This window comes from Mauremys mutica, chromosome 1, assembly GCF_020497125.1.
Source record: "Mauremys mutica isolate MM-2020 ecotype Southern chromosome 1, ASM2049712v1, whole genome shotgun sequence".
NCBI lineage: Eukaryota > Metazoa > Chordata > Testudines > Geoemydidae > Mauremys > Mauremys mutica.
The window spans coordinates 29,022,055-29,043,568 of NC_059072.1; the positions used below are offsets into that span (position 1 = coordinate 29,022,055).

A 21,514-nucleotide genomic window follows, 5' to 3' on the forward strand; every position below is an offset into this window, starting at 1 on the left:
ACCACTGAAGCAATCTTCTTCGGATGGTCACTGAAGAAACCATGGCTTTCTGAAGAGGACTTTGATACATTAGGGAAAAAAAAGGAAGAAGCACATAAGCAGGGAGATGTCCATGAAAGTAAATGGTTGAAACACTTTTTCTGGGCCATGGTACAATGTGACTGAGATCTACATCAACTCCCTGGTCGATGAAGTAGAGGACGGTCTACAGCACAACATTCTTTGTCTTGCCTACAAAGGTATCATGCACCTGGCTGGCAGCCATAAGCAGCCTTCTAATATTCCTATCACGAAACCAGGTACATCTCTCTGCCCCTCAGCAGATGAAGTCCTGGACCATGCATTCTCATCCCTGCACTATTCTGTCAAGCTATTGACTGAATTTTAGGACTTGCCACTCCACACACTGGAATAAAGATTGTTCAAGAAGTGGTCACCAACAAAACCATGGTGCCTTGCTTGTGGAGAAGCTACAGAATTTCAGTTCTGCCCTTCAAGGTTTCTAAGATTCTGCTTGCATTGTGGGCTTGAATGTCTCATGGCAGAAGACCAAGATCCAGAACTCAGGGCTGACCCACCTGCACCCCCAGTGCAGGGCGGGGTAAGCACCATGGGAAGGGTTGACAAGTTCATCTGCTTCCACTGCAGAGTGCAAACAGTTGCAGCAAACCCCATGTCCTCTGACGAATAGGTCTTGCTGCCTCCTGCATGAAGTCTGTGTCTCACTTATGGACACAAAAACGTTTCTGTGCTGAGACAACATTCAGGATCTACTGAAACTGCATACTGCCTGTACTGCTATACCAGTCAGAAACCTGACTCTCTTACAGGCACCTTGGAGAGGCTAGCGGGATTCTATATGCACTGTCAGCATCAAATCCTGAACATACAGCGGTTCGACTTTGAGAGAAATGCCATTATCTCTGAGAGACCTGGCCCTCCTCCAGTCGCTCATTAAAAAGCAGCATTGCATGCTCTTTGGCCAGGATGTACTAAAACACCCCAGCACACCATCCTCTGAAACTCTCCATTGGTGTATGAAACTCTCCATCTTGACCCAGCCTGGCACTGTTTGTGGGGCTGCCCCAGAGATTTGTGGATTAGCAGGATAGACCCATTTCTGGGAACTTCACCTCTACAATGCCTGATATGATTCTATCAATAGAAGTTACTGTGGCTGGTGCCATGGTCCTCAGTAGATTACACATTTTTGAGGGAGGAGATAGAGGAGAAGAAAGCACCGCACAGTAAAAGGACAGCCTGAGTGGAACATAGTGGGAGAGCAAATGAGGCACTGAACTGAGTAACCATGGAGCCTGGGGTAGTCAGTCACCACAGCTACCTGGGGTAGCTCCTCTACAGAACACAGATAAGAAGGAAATGGTGACTGGAGTACCAGGCAGTGCCTCCATCCCATGCAGGGCTGGCACAAGACACCCCAACTGGAACCAATGGACTGAGTTTGGGAAAGTTCCTTCCCTGGTCATGCACAGGAGCACATCACCCAAGACTGAGGCTATGTTAAAAGGGTGTTAAGAGTGTATCTGAGACTCGTATAACTTGGTTGTATTAAGAGCTTTCAAATGACCAGAGAACTGCAGGTGAATGAGCGCAGTAGAACTCCTTGAGGTGCTCATATGCTTTTATAGGACATGCTGCGTGTTCCATTTCTGCAACCATATACTAATGAGTCACCACATGCCAACACATTTTGAACAGCCACTCAGACTCTCCTCTTAGAACGTCTATACTCTCATATGCTACTACAGGAAGAGCGAGCCCTCTTCCCAATCAGAAAGCAGGCTGCAGGCATGTTAGCCAGTGATCAAATTATTCCACTCATTGATCCAACCTAACAATGAGTGCTGGGATTTGTTCAACTTCCTGAACATTCTAAGCAACCTCAGCCCTCATTCCCACTCTCCTCACTGGTGCTCCACAGAATTACCAGCCACCCACTGCCTGCAACAAGTGCACAAGAAGGATCACACAGGACTTCTGCTTCCACACATGGCTGGCATTCGGTTTGAGAACAGTGAAGAGGCAGCTAGAAAGCTGCTGCTGGCTGCATCTCTGAGCAGCACTTCCAATGTGGCCTGTCGACCCCCTCCACACACACAAGTTTCAATAGCTGCAGCGCTGATTGGGAAGAGTCCAGTGTTGTCCCCATTCAGATTTTAAATGCCATGGGGAGAAGGGGTAGAGGTAGAGCGCAGGGAAACGGGAGGGAGGAGGAGGAGGAAAGAGTTGTTAAAATAACTAAGCATGTGTTAAAAATGACTTCTGGTGGGAGGGGAGCCCAAATAAATCTGTTAGTCTTTAAGGTGCCTCCAGACTCCTCGTTGTTTTTGTGGACCCAGACTAACGCGGCTGCCCCTCTGATGCTTGAGGAGCTGCATGTTTGGGGCAGTGGATGCACATGCTACATGAGAAGCAGGGATGTTCAAAGGCCCAGAGGTGATGAGGGAAAAACACACTTCAGAAGAACGAGACACAAAATATTCATGTAAAATAGAGGTGAATCTGTTCTCCCCGGCAGCCAGGACCTTTTCATCACCCTGGACCCAATACACTCCCAAGGTGGGATCCCCGACCCTGAAGCCGGAGAAGGCATCTCTGGTGAGTGCACATTTGTAACTACAGTACAGGGTTTAAAAGCAATTGTGTTTAATGTCTGATTTGCCCTGAAGAATTGGGATGCATTCGCGGCCAGTACAGCTCCTGGAAAAGTCTGTTAACATGTCTGGGGATGGAGCGGGAATCCTCCAGGGACATCTCCATGAAGCTCTCCTGGAGGTACTCTGAAAGCCTTTGCAGAAGGTTTCTGAGGAGGGCTGCCTTATTTCGTCCTCCATGGTAGGACACTTTACCATGTCAAGCCAGTAGCAAGTAGTCTGGAATCATTGCAGCACAAAGCATGGCAGCGAATGATCCGGGGTTTTGGTCACATTCAAGCAACATTCAGTCTATATCTTTCTGTGTTAGCCTCAGGAGAGTGATATCGTTCATGGTCACCTGGTTGAAATAGGGGAATTTTTGTAAGGGAACAGTAAAAGGACCCCACTCATGCTGGGCTGTTTGCGCTTCGCTAAAAGGGATCATCCCTGAGAATAACCACGCAGTGGGGGGGAGGGGTAAAGGATAATTCCCAGAGAATAGCCATGCGGAGGGGTAGGGGGAGGTGTGTGCTGCCCATCCACCAGAAAACCGCAGCCCCTCCTTTTAAATGGCAAACCCAACTGGCATTGTTTGCTATGGGAAAGAAGGGCGCTGCAGTTTGAAACCATTCCCACATGTTATGAAGGTGGAAGAAGCCAACCCCACATACCCTTTGGCTTACCATGGCTGCCTGGAAACCGAATTCTGTTGCCCAGCCGTATGTGATGTGTCTCCATACCGGCAGGCACTCAAGATAAAAGGCAAAATGCAACCTTGTATATAAAGCACATGTGCTGTCTGCTGTGAATTGCTTGATTCACTGTGAAGGAGTCTCCCTTTAGTTCTCAGAAATGTATCATCTTAAATTTTACTCTCCCTTTTTATCCCCCCGCAGGTGCAAATGTTTCTACACTCCCCCTATCATCTCTGTCCCTGAGGTTATCGCAGATTAGAAGGCAAAAAAAACGCACTCACGATGACATGTTTTCCAAGCTCATGCAATCCTCCTGCACTGATAGGGCACAGCTTAATGCATGGAGGCATTCAGTGGCAGAGGCCAGGAAAGCATTAAGTGAGTGCTATGAGAAAAGGCAGAAGGCGATGCTGAGGCTAATAGAGGTGCAAATGGACATGATGAGGCATCTGATGGAGCTGCAGGAAAGCCAAGAGCACAGACCGCTGCTGCATCCACTGTATAACCGCCTGCCCTCCTCTCCAAGATCCATATCCTCCTTACCCAGATGCCCAAGAAAGCGGGATGGAGAGGCTCTGGGCACCCAGCCACTGCACTCCAGAGGATGGCTCAAGCAACAGAAGGCTGTCATTCAAATAGTTTTGATTTGTAGTGTGGCTACAATAAGCATTGTGCCCTTGTCCTTTCCTACCCTACCTGGGCTACCTGGTCAGTTATCTCACTTTTTTTTTAATTAATAAAGAAAGAATGCATGGTTTCAAAACAATAGTGACTTTATTTTCTTTGCCAGCTGTGATCGAAGCGGGGAGGGTGATTGGCTTACAGGGAATTAAAATCAACAAAGGGGGCAGATTTGCATCAAGGAGAAACACACACAACTGTCACACTATAGCCTGGCCAATCATGAACCTGGTTTTCAAAGCCTCTCTGATGCGCAGCGTGCTTAGCTGTGCTCTTCTAATCGCCCTGGTGTCTGGCTGCTCAAAATTGGCTGCCAGGCGATTTGCCTCAACCTCCCACCCTGCCATAAATGTCTCCCACTTACTCTCACAGATATTATGGAGCACACAGCAAGCAGCAATAACAATGGGAATATTGGTTGCGCTGAGGTCTAACCTAGTCAGCAAACAGCACCAGCGAGCTTTTAAATGTCCAAAGGCACATTCCACCACCATTCTGCACTTGCTCAGCCTATAGTTGAACTGCTCCTTACTAATGTCCGGGCTGCCTGTGTATGGCTTTGTGAACCATAGGAGCAAGGGGTAGGCTGGGTCCCCAAGGATAACTATTGTCATTTCAACATCCCCAATGGTAATTTTCTGGTCTGGGAAGTAAGTCCCTTCTTGCAGCTGCTCGAACAGTCCAGAGTGCCTAAAGATGCAAGCGTCACGCACCTTTCCCGGCCATCCTACATTGATGTCGGTGAAACGTCCCTTGTGATCTACCAGTGCTTGCAGCACCATTAAGAAGTACCCTTTGTGGTTTATGTACTGGTTGGCAAGGTGGTCCGGTGCCAAGATAGGGATATGCATTCCATCTATCGCCCCACCACAGTTAGGGAACCCCATTGCAGCAAAGCCATCCGCTATGACCTGCACATTTCCCAGAGTCACTACCCTTGCTAGCAGAAGGTCAGTGATTGCATTGGCTACTTGGATCACAGCAGCCCCCACAGTAGATTTGCCCACTCCAAATTGATTCCCGACCACCGGTAGCAGTCAGGCGTTGCAAACTTCCACAGGGTTATCGCCACTTGCTTCTCAACTGTCAAGGCAGCTCTCGTCTTGGTATTCCTGCGCTTCAGGGCTGGGGAATGCAACTGACAAAGTTCCAGGAAATTGGCCTTATGCGTGCAAAAGTTTTGCAGCCACTGGGAATCATCCCATACCTGCAATACTATGCGGTCCCACCAGTCTGTGCTTGTTTGCCGGGCCCAGAATCGGCGTTCCACTGTATCAACCTGCCCCACTGCTGCCATGATGTCCCAATTGCCACATCCTGTGCTTTTAGAAATGTCTTTGTCCATGTCCTCCTCACAATCGTCCTCGTGCTGCCGTCTCTTAGCCAGGTTCTGCACATACTGCAGGATAATGCGCGAGGTGTTTACAATGCTCACAACAGCAGCAGTGAGCTGAGCGGGCTCCATGCTTGCTGTGCTATGGCGTCTGCATGGGTAACCCAGGAAAAAAGGTGCGAAATGATTGTCTGACGTTGCTTTCATGGAGGGAGGGAGTGGGGAAGGGAGGGGAGACTGACAACATGTACCCAAAACCACCCGCGACAATGTTTTTGCCCCATCAGGCATTGGGAGCTTAACCCAGAATTCCAGTGGGCAGCAGAGACTGCGGGAACTGTGGGATAGCTACCCACAGTGCACTGCTCCGTGAGTCGATGCTAGCCACGGTATTGAGGACGCACTCCGCTGATTTAATGCGCTTAGTGGGGACATACACAATCGACTGAATAAAATTGCTTTCTAAAGATCAACTTCTGTAAAATCAACCTAAACTCAAAGGTCCATCCAGCCCAATATCATGTCTACCGACAGTGGCCAATGCCAGGTGCCCCAGAGGGAGTGAACGTAACAGGTAATGATCAAGTGATCTCTCTCCTGCCATCCATCTCCACCCTCTGACAAACAGAGGCTAGGGACACCATTCCTTACCCATCCTGGCTAATAGCCATTAATGGAATTAACCTCCATGAATTTATCTAGTTCTCTTTTAAACCCTATTATAGTCCTAGCCTTCACAACCTCCTCAGGCAAGGAGTTCCACAGGTTGACTGTGCGCTGCGTGAAGAAGAACTTCCTTTTATTTGTTTTAAACCTGCTGCCCATTAATTTCATTTGGTGGCCCCTAGTTCTTATATTATGGGAACAAGTAAATAACTTTTCCTTATTCACTTTCTCCACATCACTCATGATTTTATATACCTCTATCATATCTCCCCTTCATCTCCTTTTTTCCAAGCTGAAAAATCCTAGCCTCTTTAATCTTTCCTCATATGTGACCTGTTCCAAACCCCTAATCATTTTAGTTGCCCTTCTCTGAACCTTTTCGAATGCCAATATATCTTTTTTGAGATGAGGAGAACACATCTGTACGCAGTATTCCAGATGTGGGCATACCATGGATTTATATAAGGGCAATAAGATAGAGACTAAGACAGAGACTATCTCCTTTTTAATGATTCCTAACATCCTGTTTGCTTTGTTGACTGCCACTGCACACTGCATGGACGTCTTCAGAGAACTATCCATGATGACTCCAAGATCTTTTTCCTGATTAGTTGTAGCTAAATTAGCCCCCATCATATTGTAGGTTAGCTGAAGACGCATACAGTTAAAAAAACAGGACTGTTTATCATTTGGGATGCAGCAATTTTTAACTTAGGAACTAAACTTGGGGGGTAGCTTCGTTCCTCCTTCTTGAAGGAAATTATGTAATTATAACTGTAGCATCTTGGCACAATGACATACAGGGATGGGTCCCTCAGCAATATGGATAATGATGGTAAGGTGCACGGAACACAGTGAACTCAGTCATTGAAGAATGCTGTCAGATTTCACTCTTAGCTTGCTAAGCGCACAAAATTGTGTAACTTCTTACAAAATGTTTAACTTATGCTGCCGAAAGAGAGGTTTCCTTCCTGTCTAAATCTCTAGTTTTATTTACAGTATTATGAGACAGGTTACATCATCACATTATATAACTTACACCAGTCCTAACTTACAAAAACTAGTTTAGACAATGTGGCATAAAAATGTTAAATAGTGATGCATCATTTTACCATGACAATTCTGTACCAGGAATAGTAGATTAATTTATTCCTACAGAGTACATTGTAAAGATACTTGTAAATAAAGAGCAGTCAAAGAATGAGATGCTTTATGGGCTAAATGAATATCATGTAGCAGGCAGCACTGAAACAGAAACAGGACCATATTCATATAGAAATATGTCATTTATGTGTATATTCCAAATGTTTAAGAAAAAAGGAAGAAACCTTGTTTATATAATCTACAGAACCTGGTCTCTAAGGGATTAGACCCAATATTGCCCTATAGTCAGCATCTTCAAATATAATAAAGGACATAAAATCTGTTCAGTAATTCTTTTTCCATTTCAAAAGATCAGACGTGATACACATTACAGATCTGATTTTAAGAGAAGGCTACAGAAAGAGGGTTGGCGGGATGCTCTGCATATATTAGTGTTTCATGAAAAATGCTATCAGATGTAAGAAAAAAAATCTAAGTTTAAGATGCCCTCCCACATAAAGAAGAAGAGAAGAGGATTTTAAAGCACTTATTAAATTACTTCACTTGCTTGCTCAAAAACATCAGCTTTCTTGGGATTCAGGACAAGCTGATTATATAAGACTAGATAGGTTTTTATAAAACATTCTTTCAAAACATGAAGATTTATATCTAAATTAAAATAATTAACAAAACTATAATCTGGATACTGTCCCTTAAAGGAATCTCAGTATATATCAATAAAATGGATTGTTAATTAATTTGTTAATGTTTATATACTTTAAATACTAAGGCCTCAATCCTGCCATCTGATTCACTCAGACAAACCCTTACTCAGACTGTAAGCTCCCTGGTGCAGAGACCGTTTGTTCTGTGTTTGTGCAGTGCCTAGCACAATGGACTCATGGTCAATGACTGGGGTTCCTAAATACACTAGTAATACAAATAATACTAATAATAATGTACATGGCCCCATAAAGGCGCACGAATCAGCATGAAAGATCAGATTACAGGATCAGATTACAGGAATTGCTTTACAAATAAGTATTATTGTTATTATTTTGTTAAGAGAGAGTGCTACGTAAACTATAAGGCAAAGAGGAGATACCTATGGAAAATAGACTATTATGCCATAAAAATACACCAGTATGGCTCTAACTATTTAATCAAAATATTACAAAAGCTATTATATGTAAACACAAAATAGTAGGAAGAGGATTCTATTTTATTAAAGATTGCAAAGTAATTAGCTGAAATAATTGTGCTATAGTTCTGCCAACCAAAAACTAACTTATATCAAAGTATTTTTATGAACAAGCTTGTGTTGGTTGGGTGCTTTGCTTTTGTTTTTTATACCATACACTTATCGGCAAATCAGGGCCAGTCAGTCAGCAATCTGATTGGCTGGTGCTAGGTTTGTCTGACTTAGCTGGAAATTTAAACAATACGTGCCTGAAGAGGAAAACCAGTGCCTGTAACACAACACGACCTTGTGGACTGGTCATACTTTTGCACTTAATACCAGGGTGGACCAAATTAAGCTTGTAACTCAGTTTCATGAATAATCTAATACTGAGGTTCACAAACTGATCTTTGCCAGTGCTAATGGGAAGGGGGTCATCCTTGAGACAATTTCTCTATTAAGATATAGTCCACACTATGAAAATGTTTCAGAACTCTTGGTTTAATATACTGGGCCAGCTTTTGATCTCTATTACAGCAGTGTAATTACACCTGGTCTGACTACATTGGCTTCAGTGGAGTTAATAGGTTTACACAGTGTAAGTGGAATCAGAATTTGACCCATGACTGCAGCAGTTCAGAGTCTACAACAGGCTCAATTTAACTTCCATTAAAGTCAATGGAAGGTCTACAGGAGCTGGTTCTGACTTGATACAACATTAAGTAACAGGAACCCTTGCTGAAAAGGGAGGGGTTTGATTTTTAAACTGTAATAAAAGTATGTGGATCAACTAGTTTACAAAATACAATTTTAATTCCAATAACTCAGTCCCCAGGTATTACCCCAGGTCCTAGAAAGACAAACAAGAAGGAATACAAAAATAGTTCATTAATAGCTACCAGCTGGCCATACACACACTGTGCAAGGTTTAAAGTATTTAGTCACTCCATAGTGAACAGAAGGAACTAAGGATTTGATAACAAGCTGTGAGGAACCTGATAACCCTACTACAGTAATATTTAAAAAGCAGCTCTTTAGAGCAGCTGCAGTCATTACAAATTGAAATGGCAGCAAATGTACCATTTGTAAAGATGCAGCAGAATTAATTTCCCACAAGTAATATTATACAATACATTCTACATTACAAAGCAAAAGGACTACAAATTCTTCTAAAAACAATTACCCAGTGATAATCTGCAACAGTAATACATGCCTTTGGGATTACAAAATTCAACTATTTTAATTCTTCTTAGGCCTAGTCTACGATATGAAATTTAACCATGGCTTAACATGGTTTCAACAATCCTGTTAGCTGAACCAGGCCTGACGGTGGTTTAGCTGTAAATGCAGACAAGGAAACACGACTATTAGCACAAAGTCAGCGAGCACAATTACTGAAATACTATTCAGATACGGTTAAATGTCATCACACAGTTCAGATCTTAACAGGGTTTCTACAATACTTATAGCTGAAACAAAATGCAATAGCAAGCCTGGCCACAGGCTTCCATAGCCAGGGTGAGCTGCCTTGTGTTCTTTCTGTTGGTTGCAAAGAAAGGGGCAGACTAATTTTAAGCGGGTTCTGTTGACTTTGAAAGCCCTTAATGGAGAGTACCTCCTCCAAAAGCCTTACCCTGGCTGGTGACAGTATAGTAATACCATCTTACCTGTAGGGCCCCACCATCACTCTATGGATCAGCAGGGAATCATGTTTTTGGTTGGTACTTTTGGTATGTAGCTTGCTCGTCCTGGGCACCTATCTTCCCCATTTAAAAAAACACCAGCTTTTTGTCAGAGTAGTTTTTGTCTTGATTGCTCTTCCCCCAATGCTTTTATGATGATACACTGAGTTGTTTATATTTTGCTCTGTTTTTATAGTGTTTAGTTGCATTGTCATTTAAGGGTGGGATTTTCAAAGTTGCCTAAAGGGACTTATGAGCACAAAGTCCTGTTGATTTTCAATGCCATTTGTGCTCCTAATTTCCCTAGTCCAGCGGTTCTCAAACTTTAGTAACCCGAGGGACCCCATTTTGATTTAAAAATGTTTGCAGACCTGAAGCACCACCCCCCGCCCTGCTCAGCCCCAGGACCTGCCCCCACTCCACTCCTTCCCAGGGCCCTGCCCCACCTCTTCCCCACCTTTTTCTGCCCCCCCCGAGCACACCCCCTCCCCACTCCTCCCCTGCCCTCCCAGTGCCTGCTGCACACCGCAGAACAGCTGTTCCCTGGCATGCAGGAGGCACTGTGAGGGAGGGGGAGGAGTGAAGGGAGGGAGGGGGAGGAGTTAATCAGCGGTGGCTGGTGGACCCCCTGAAGTACCCTCATGGACCCCCAGGGGTCCACAGATCCCAATTTGAGAAACACTGCCCTAGACACTTTTGAAAATACCATCTATACATAAAATCCCAGCCCCAATTAGGTCAATAAGAATTTTGTCATTGATGTAAATGGGTCCAAGATTTCAGCCTAAGTGATCATCACCACATAATGCTTCAGCACTGGCGGGAGTGCTGTAGAACTAAAACTTACCCTCAAGATATCATGATTTTAGATATAAGAAAACCTAATTTTTTTTAGCCAAACTGCATTATTACATTCATATCAGCCAATATGTGACCTTCAAAAGACTCCTATATTTAAGACGTGAACAGACATATTTTGCATATTTATTTTAGGTGTTGAACACAAACATATAAGAAGGTCAGACGAATGGTCCATCTAGCCCAGTATCCTGTCTTCTGATAATGCCAGTGCCAGGTGCCCCAGAAGGAATGAACAGAACAGACTATCGTCAAGTGATCCATTCCCTGTGATCCACGCCCAGCTTCTGGCAATCAGAGGCTGCTAGGGACACCCAGAGCATGGGGTTGCTTCCCTGACCTTCTTGGCCAATAGCTATTGATGGACCTACCCTCCAACAACTTACTAGTTCTTTTTTGAACCCTGTTATAGATCCCTGGCAACAAGTTCCACAGGTTGACTATGCGTTGTGTGAAGCAGAACTTCCGTTTGCTTGCTTTAAACCTGCTGCATATTAATTTCATTTGGTGACCCCTGGTTCTTGTGTTATATGAAGGAGTAAATAACATTTCCTTTTTCACTTTCTCCACACCATTCATGACTTTATAGACCTCTATCATATCCCTCCCTTAGTTGCCTCTTTTCCAAGCTGAAAAGTCCCAATCTTTTTAATCTCTCTTCATACAGAAGCTGTTCCATGCCCTTAATCATATTTGTTCTCCTTCTCTGTACCCTTTCCAATTCTAACAAGTCTTTTTTGAGACAGGGCGACCAGAACTGCATGCAGTATTCACGGTTTGGGTGTACCAAGGATTTATATAGTGGCATTATGATATTTTCTGTCTTATTATCTATCCCTTTCCTAATGGTTCCTAATATTCTGTTAGCGTTTCTGACTGCCGCTGCACACTGAGAGTAACGATGCAGATAGAGTCACTTAGCAATTACATATTCAAAATGCAACAGGTTCAAATATAATAAGGTGTAACATAGAAGAAAAGGAGAACAGTTTAATAGTTGTACATGAGCTTCCAAATTCTAATTCCAATTGTATGTGAGCCACCACATGACAATAACTCACAGATGCTTATGAAATAAATCTGTACTAAAATACATCAACCAGCCATTCTCTTAAGTACCCTGTATCTGTTCTGTATGCTATCATTAGCTTAATGAAGTATCAATATTTACAGCAGACTTCTATTGACTATATATTTTAATTTCTGTTTAAAAGGATAGGTAGATGAGTATTTCTTTTCAACACAAATATTGCTGGCTGAAATTTAAATGCCAGCCATTATAATTTCAGCAGATGATTGGAATGTACACGCACATAAGTACACAGTCACAGTGTTGCTTCCTAATCACATTGGGCTAGATTGTGAGCAGCCCTGGAAGAGGCTCTCCTGCAGGGGCTAGGCACCCTAGTGCGGGGGTGGGAGCATTGTCCTGGCTAGCACCAGTAGCAGTAAGAAACTCCCAAAAGGGGGCAGGGAAAGGCAGGGCCACAGCCCCGCTATCCCGTCACATGAATCAGTGGAGGTGATGTAGCACAAAGAGCCAGCTCAACAGACATGCCACTCCATCGTGCGTCCCTTGAAGCCCCAGGAAGGATTCTAGCTGCATTTGAAGTCCTGCAGGGCCTTGAAATGCAGCATTTCCCCTCCCATCCTCCAGAGCACAGGCTGCAGTGCCACTGTCAGGCCTTTGTAAGCATGTCATATGCAACGTAAACAAATCATATGTTAACCTTTGCCCCTGAGTAGCATTTTATGATGAATCCAGTATTCCAAAAGGACCCAAGGCTCAGATACTATGAAGTCACATGGTCAATTGGTTGCATGGTCTTGTTATTTCCCAGTACTACTAGACCTCTGAAAACACCTGCTACAAGGGACCCATCACTTGAAAGGTCCCATTTTGTCTGAAAGTGTTTCAACTACCATTGCTGCACGTAACTTTTAAGATTATTGGAACCGAAAAAGATCGGAGACTGAAAAATACTCTTCTCTGTTTTTCCAGTTTATTTTCTTTGTGCACTTTTTGGACAGCATTTTGTACAGAATCAGTTTCACCATATCAATTATATAATCTAGAATAATAGGTGAAAACAAGTCAGGGAGAGGACACAGGATTTATGACTTGTAGATTTTGTTAGCATGTGGGATAATTGATCGAATGATGATCAATAAGTAGAAGCAAGTTTATAGAATAATCACAAATATGTAGCTCCTTAGCTATGCACCATTGTTGAATTTTTCCAATACATTTCTTAAAGGTCAACTGCAGGTTTTGAAAAAAACTGCAAAACTTTTTTCTAAGATTCTAAATCAGGAAAAAGTCCATAACTATTATGGGAAAATGTCATTAGTGCACTATATTAACAAAATCTGAGACAGTTACTACCTCCTATAGATCCTGAGCTGATGACTTCCTGATTTCTCTGGCAGAATGAATGATACCACAACTATTATAAACAAAAGTTTATAGCTGTGATGTCACTCGCTTCTAGCATTGGAAGCAGGAAGGCTGGAATCTAGATTTCTCGAGATATTAAGGAGGTAATTTTGTGAAAATATAGTGATTATTACATTCCTAAACCACTTTGTGTGCATTTTCCCCTCTTTTAAAATTTAACTAAGGAGTGTTTTGGGGTGGGTTTTTTGGGGGAAACCCTTTGCAGCTCACCTCTAAAGATGGGCAGAACATGACACTCTTTGGAACAAATCCCCTACAGTTCACATCTCACATCACAAGAGCAATCCTGTTTTTTTGGCTAAAATACTGCTTCAAGGTAATACATTCAAACAGGAGAATAATTGTTTTTACCTTATGAGAACGAGTCTGTCCTTTTCAGATGGATGGTCATCAAGCCATTGGGAATAACGGGCAATGGACCATTCTGCTCTCTGATACACAGAAATATTGACAAACCCATTAAACACTGGTATATAAAAGATATTTGCTATAATGTCAAAGAAATATGCACAATTGTCAGACACAAAGGTAAACTAAATTTAAGTCAAAAGAAGCTGGTTCATCACTATCACAACTGCTAATCAACAATAAAAATAAACAGTCTCTCATCTAAGAAATCTTAGATGATACAAAGACGTAGATTCACTTAGTATTCTTACAGGGAGTTTTTCCACCATCTCCACTGAACGATAGACTTGAAGAATTTAACAACATAAAAGAAAACAACAAGAACCCTTTTCATGGACATATTTTAAGTTATGAATTGTTAGCTCTAAAATGAACACCAAGAAAACGCCGACAGTTATCTGGAAGAATAAAAAAAAATTGTGAGCCCACTTCAGTATAGCTTATCTGCAGGATGATTGTTTTTTTGTTTTTGACTTCTACAAAGTAACCAAAATATAAAACCAGTGACCTGAGCACCCTCGCCACAAACTAATATCAACAGAAACAATAAACTGTATCCTGAATGTGGGTTCAATCAAAAGCTAATTAGAGCAGATGCACTGATGTATAGCAGAGTTAATGTATTAATGGAATATTTAAAAAAGGAAGATGGCTTGACCTGGTTACCTGGAATGGTGATTTTAATTCAGGTGGTGATCTTGTAAATAAGAACTGAAGAATAATGCTGAATGGAATAATATCTCCCACAGCTGGACTATTGGCAATATGCTCACTAGTCTGGAACAGCAGTGGTCTGGAAAAAGCACAAGTTACACAATATAATCATGAAAGAAAGGAAAAAGACACATCTTAGAATATTATTTATAGCGTGCCAATACTGTGCTAGGCCTTTTAGAGATAGATGCACAGGCAGAAATAATTCTCATTTGTTTTTTGCTGCTTTGCATCATTGCTTTGTAATGCAGAATTTGGCAGGTGATCATTTGTACAAGAAGCGTATTATTTTAATTAAACAATCTCCCAACATTGCAATGCAAGTTCTATATTTCTATGAAAACCCTCGGTCTGACTACACAGTTCATTATCATAAGAACTAACATTAAATACAATGCAAGAAGGTACAATTTAGCTGACATTAGCATGACAAAATTCACCAAACTGTAGTTACAGTATGAATAAAAATTAAAAGGAAAAACACTAATTTGTTGCTAATTTGCATGTGAAGTTGCCAGAAGGTTTTTAATTAGAATCATAAGCAACAATAAGTAGGAAATTAATTTAATAATATTATTTGGCCACATTACCAATTGCTAGAGATACTCTGATTGTAACTTACCTGAATGACCTCAACAGCCTATAAGACTTTCCTAGATCAGACACTCGCCTGCAGAGTGGGGCCACTGCTAACTCCATCTGTAGAATAAAAAGACTTTTACTTAAATCAAAACGTCCCCAAATGCAAAGCTCTGCATCTAACTGGTTTGTCTATAAACAATAAGTAGAGGTCGTGGGATGGGTCATCAGCGTATCAATAATTGCCATGTTTGGCATCAGGAAGAAATTTTCTCCACACGGCAGATTGACTGGGCCAGGGCTTTTTTGCTCTCTTCTTTGCATCACCACAACCATCATACAGCAGGCAGCGGTTATGTTGGCTACAGACTTTCTGGTTCACAGAGCAATTATATGAGCGATACACTGAACTTTCCCAATGAGTTTGGTGCGTTGTTTATCTCAATATGTTTCATCTTTACTGGTGGAGTAAAGTTCTCCCCACAATCTGGGCTAAGATTGGAAAGAAAGGGGATAATTGACAGACATTGGTGATCCTATTGATGGGGCCTTATTATTGGAAACAAGTCCAGGGCTCCCTGACAAAAGTGGCTGATTCTCCCTCTGGTGAAAGGGCTTGTTAAGGGATTTATGACTGAAAACACACATCCCCACAAAAGACTTGAGCACAAGCCTACATGAATTAGAAGATGACTGCTGGGACCTATTGTCACTAACACACATTAAAGTGTGGTCATAGTCAAAAGAATGTCTCTGTAAAAGTGATAACTTCTTAACAATCTTCTCTGAGTGATCTCTGCTGCCTTCAGTAACAAAAAAAAGTAATTTATTTAAACACTTAGCACTGTGAAACTCTTACTCCCTTTGGAGAGTGAGCTAGTCTCTGTTCTGGTGTGTGCATTGTTCACAGAGTACAGAGAACTGAGTTTCGGCTGCAGAATCTTGCATCCGAAGAAGTGGGTATTCACCCACGAAAGCTCATGCTGCAAAACGTCTGTTAGTCTATAAGGTGCCACAGGATTCTTTGCTGCTTTTACAGATCCAGACTAACACGGCTACCCCTCTGATACTTGATTAATGGTGAGGATGTATAAGCCAAAAAGAACAAATGAACTTTCAGATTTTAGAATTTAATAAAACAGAAGTTGAAAACACAATGTTTCTACACCTCTACCCCGATATAACGCTGTCCTTGGGAGCCAAAAAATCTTACCGCGTCATAGGTGAAGCCGCGTTATATCGAACTTGCTTTGATCCGCCCCCCCCAGAGCTTTACCACATTATATCCGAATTATATCACATTATATCAGGGTAGAGGTGTATTAGTAAACTGAGAAAACATTATATGGAGTCACTGAAATACAAATATGGAACCCCACAATACCAATAAGTTGCAGACAGAGTGCTTTTATCCAAACATGATGAATTTTCATTTTTGCCATTCGAGAAGGTGGAGCTCAACAATACTGGGATGGCAACTTAATTCTGTCTATGTAAATTTTTAAATCACTAACTTAAAAGATTATTCAGAGATCACACACTTGTATTTGACTTTCATTTGCTGATTCTTTCTATTTCCACGTAACATACAATTAAATTAAGGTTCAAAGGGGCAAAGCAAAAACTGAGTAGCCAGAGCAGGATAGTGCAAACAACCAGACACTATTTAAAGAACATTACTGAACTAGCTTCACTGGTGGCAAGACATTTATAACAAGGCCTTTAATATTCTTATTATTTCCAATCATGTAATGATATCTGAAACAGAACTATCAGATCACATGCTGACAAACAGATTTCACAAAGAACGTTTAATTGTACTTGCGGGATTCTTGGTTACTGTGAGCATGAGAGAACAAAGCAGTAAACTGTGCTCATACTTTCAGACAGGTTCATTTCTCCATAGTGAAAATGATAAAAGGAAGCATGGCAGTTTTGATAGAATAAAGTAGTAATAACGGGAATTTTCAAAGGTCCAAATGACAGTTAGACATCTAACTCTCACTGAAAGTTAACAGGGTTAAGGGTGAGATTTCCCCAGCATGTCTTTCCAGCTCCTGGGACTGGCTGGTGGTAGGAGGAAGCATCTGCCTTTCAATGAGAGCACCCTTAGGTGCTTTAGATAATTCTACCCTAGGCACCTAACTGCTGTTTGGACCTTTGAAAATCAAGATATAAGGAGCAAACTGCTCCTTATGACAAGGAAGGGAACCAAACAAAGGTGACATCATATTCCTCCTTTTCCTAACACATTTCCCCTCCCAAAGTGGATATAATATGGAAAGATTTTAGTTGCACTTTTGTTTCCTACAGCAAAAGCCAAACACTTAAATTCATTAAAACAAATTTCAATTCTCTATATTACGTAAGCTTTAGGAATGTCCCTAAATTCATATTTTTTGGTCTTAAAGTATTTGAAAGAACATACTTTACTTAAGAATACTCTGTCCCTTAAATGTCAACCTTTATTCATTCTACTATTCATAATAATTCATTCTAATTATTACTATTGCCAGAACTAGACAAACTTAAAAGGCAGCAGATGGCTGCATCGTGAAGCACTAGTTGCCAAAGAAATATTTCTTTGTAAGCTTGGAAGTCTACAGTAGACTCTAGAATTGAGTCATGCAAAGTGGGAATAGAGTGAAACTAATTTGGTAAAAATACACATAAACAACAAACTCAGATTCTCTAGATCCCTCCAGTGCTACAGGGTCTGTACTGTACCTTGATGTATTCAGTTAAATTCAGAGGAGTAAAAGACTCCTGTGCTTTTTAATTTGATTTTTTTATTTGTTAGACTGCATTAGATTCTTCAATGAGGGGTGTGTGAGCATATTTCTGCAATGAGGGGTGGGTGTGCTCATTCTTGTATTCACAGTATGTCCAGTTTTTATATTTTAAATAAAGATTGCTGTCGGCCATGATAATTGGTGCTGGAGCAGGGCCTGTGAATAGTCTGGATGGCGCAACACTCATTTCAGCCATTGAAGAAGGGCTCTTGTCAGAAGAGCTGCCCTTGGTCAATCCCAATACTTTTTTCAGGTGCTGGGATTGGCTGGTAGGAGGAAACATCTTTCTGTTTGTCCTACCAACAGCAGTTGCACCAGCCTTCCTTCCTATAGCTGCTTATAGATACACCTTGTTTAGCTATAACAGATATATTATGATTTAAAGTTACTGTTTCCAATGTGCTGAGATGCACAGTTATGCTGTATGATGCACATGCAGGGTTTCATGTATTTTGGGAGGGTCTGATCTCTTACACAGCAATGTGCTATGAACTTTAAAAACATAAGGATAGGGCACATTTTTGGTTCCTTCTTTTATTTTTTTCCCCAGATCACAATTTTGGGAGGTCATATGCCCAGGTTAAATTAGCTTGGGGTTAAAATCAATGAATGTAAGCTGGTCTTGCAACCTCATGAGAACTGAGAGGTGGAGAAGAGAGGCTTTCCCATGCATTAAGCACCAAACAAACATCCCAAGCCCATGGGGTCCACTCTCATAGATCTACCAGCACAAGCTCTAGGAATTTCCTGGAGCAGAAGCTGGTACAGCTTGCAAGTCTGTTTAGGCCTTGAACAGTCAGGACACTCAAATGTGTCTGTTGAGAGGGATGTGGGATGCCAGTCATGGTACAAGACCTACCATTGCGTCGCAACCCTTTTAACGTTGGCCAAAACCCAGTGCTTTTAAAGTTTTATTTTGTTTTATGTAATTCAATAAAATTACAGATTCCTGGTCAATTTCTATATAAATTTATGTCTGATCTCAGAGACTCCTGCATGCTGCGAACATCTAACCCTTAAAAAGTCTGTTTTATATTTCCCTTCCCTGTGACCCTGTTGCAGCCCATGGCTACAGTTGGTCTATTATTTGTTGCACTAGTCACTGGCTAGCTATATTGTAAAAAACTGTGTCACATGATTGTCTTGTCTGAGTGGATTATGTTCAGCAACCTAAAGGTGAAGTTAATACAATGCCCACATATAGCATACATCTACTGATGAATGTTTTTAAACAATCTTCCATGGTGAAGTTATTGTTTAGTGACTACTGTGGAGTTTTCGAAACCTCTCATTACTAAAAGTTTATTTTTTCAGCTGAAAAATATTAACATGAAAATATTTCAGCAACTACTTTTCCTCCTGCCTTAAAGAATTCCAAGTTTTCAAACATTACCTAAAAATGCTTTTCTCTAGCACTTGAGCAGCAGAGAATATTAGTGGCAAAGCAGAAGAAGAGAAGGTTACTTACCTATAATGGAGGTTCTTGGAGATGTGTGGTCCCTATTTGCATTCCAGACACGGTGTGCATGCCCACCATGCACCAGAGCCAGAAGTTTTTCAGCAGCAGTGTCTGTTGACCCACATGGTCACCTTACATCACCACATGCTCCATGCAAGGTTATAAGAGGCCATGTGGAGCGATATGCCCTCAAGTCTCCCTCTTACCACTGCATAGAGAGTCCGCAGCACAATGGAAGGTGTGTGGATATTGGAATACAAATAGGGACCACACCTCTCGAAGAACCTCCAGTTACAGGTAAGTAACTTTCTCTTCTTCCTCAAGTGATGGCCTTTATATGTATTCCAAATGCAGGTGAGTACGGTGCAGTGATCAGCTCTGAGATAGGTGCGAGGATGCAACGGATAAGTCCTGCTGCAGGATGGCACATACTACGGTCGTGTCTGTGGCTGCTTAGTGGTCGATGGTGTAGCGCACTGTGAAGGTGAGGACAGAGCACCATGTTGCCACATGGCAGATCTTGAGCCAGGGATGTCTGCCAGGGAAGCAGAGGTGGTCGCGTGCACCCATGTGGAGTGTTCCATGATTCTGCTGGGCAGCGTCGCATTGGACAAGCATAGCATTCTGTAATGCACTTAGAGATGCAACTGCATATGTGCTGCAAGGAGAGGGCCTGTTCTCTGACCGTTCTGCAATGGTTACAAAGAGGCATGAGGAGGCACAAATCCTGTCCAAGTAGAAGGGTGCACTCTGGACATCCAGGGAGTGCAGCGTCCTGTCCGCAAGAGTGGTGTGTGGTTTAGGATGCAAGATCGGGAGATGGGTGAACTGGTTGAAATGAAACTCGGAAATGACCTTTGGGAGGAACTTAAGGTGAAGATGCAGGGAGACCTTGTCTTTATGGAAAACTGTATACAGGGGGGTCAGCCATCATGCCCGCTAATTCACTGACCCGCCAGGCAGAGGTGATAGCCACCAGAAAGAGGACCTTCATGGACAGGTGGGCATGTGGCTCAGTAAATAGAATAGAGGCTGGGTGAGGGAAGACGGCACAAGATTGAGGTCTGGGGGTTGGAGGTAGGGGTAAGGATTGGCTGGAAGCAGTTTGTCAGGCTCCTCAGAAACTGGGTTGTGGTAGGGTGGGTAAACACTGACTGGCCATCCATGGGAGGGAGGAAGGCGCTGAGCACCGGAAGGCGGATAAAGCTGAGCGTCAGGCCCAAGTTCTTGAGCTCCAGGAGGTGGTCTAGGATGATGGGCAAGGAGACAGCGTGGAGGGGGAGGTGGCAGAGTTGCGCCCAGGTGAACTGCTTCCATTTCATGCCATAGCATGCTCTTGTGGACTCCTGCCTACTGTGTGTAAGGATACAGCAGATGGGCGAGGAGTAGGCATTGTCTATGCACAAGCCCCATCCAAAAAAACAGGCCATCAGTTGGAGCAGGCCCGGGTTGGGGTGGCGAACCCTGCGCTGCTGTCCTAGGTGAGACAGTCCAGCTGGGTGGGGAGGCTGATTAGTTGGCAGCTGACAGTCTGAGTAGATCGGGCAACCAGAACTGTTGGGGCCAATGTAGAGCTATCAGGATGACCCTGGATCAGTCTTAGTAGATCTTGTGGAGGACCGGGGGAAGGAGGGGAACTGGGGGAAAAGCATACCAAAGGCTGTCCCGCCATACAAGAAGGAGGGCATTGCCCTCGGAGTCCTGACCCCTGGAGTAGTAGAGGGGGAATTGCGGTTTGCATGGGTAGCAAAGAGGTCCCAGAGCGGGGGTGCCCTGGGCCCAGCAGATGGAGCAGAGGATAGGGTCGTGGAGTTCTCAATTGTGATTGAGGTACCAGGTACCTGCTGAGTGAGTCTGCCATGGAGTTCTGCACCCTCGGGAGGTACATCGCATAGGGCACGATGTGGCAGAGACACCAGTTCCGGGATCTGGTGCCACCCTGTCTGTTTATGTACATCACGGCGGTGGTGTTGCACAAGAGGATATGGACATGTTGGTCGCGCAGCAGAGGAAGGAATGCATGGGAGGCCCAGTGGACCACATGCAGCTCCAGTGTGTTGATGTGCATAAGCGCCCGCCTGGGAGTCCACTTCCCCTGTGCAGTGAAGCTGACCAAGTGTGTGCCCCACCCTGCCAGAGAGGCATCTGTGGTGAGGGTGGCTCTGGGGATGGGGGTAGCGAACGGGATGCTTCGGAGCATGTTGGTAGAATTGGTCCACCAAGTAAGTGAGACATGGAGCCAGCTGGGAATGATTAAGGATGAGCCCAG

General features: G+C 43.0%; 1 protein-coding gene across 3 annotated transcripts in view; it reads right to left on the minus strand.

Annotated features, from left to right (window-relative positions):
* COG5 (component of oligomeric golgi complex 5) overlaps positions 1-21,514 on the minus strand; it is a 308,198-nt gene that overhangs the window by 7,995 nt on the left and 278,689 nt on the right. For all 3 annotated transcript variants that reach the window (XM_045030137.1, XM_045030118.1, XM_045030126.1), the window contains 3 exons: positions 15,038-15,114; positions 14,368-14,494; positions 13,645-13,724 (listed from right to left, as the gene is read on the minus strand). In XM_045030137.1, coding sequence (XP_044886072.1) covers positions 13,645-13,724; positions 14,368-14,494; positions 15,038-15,114 — 284 coding nt within the window. The remainder of the gene's footprint in view (positions 1-13,644; positions 13,725-14,367; positions 14,495-15,037; positions 15,115-21,514) is intronic.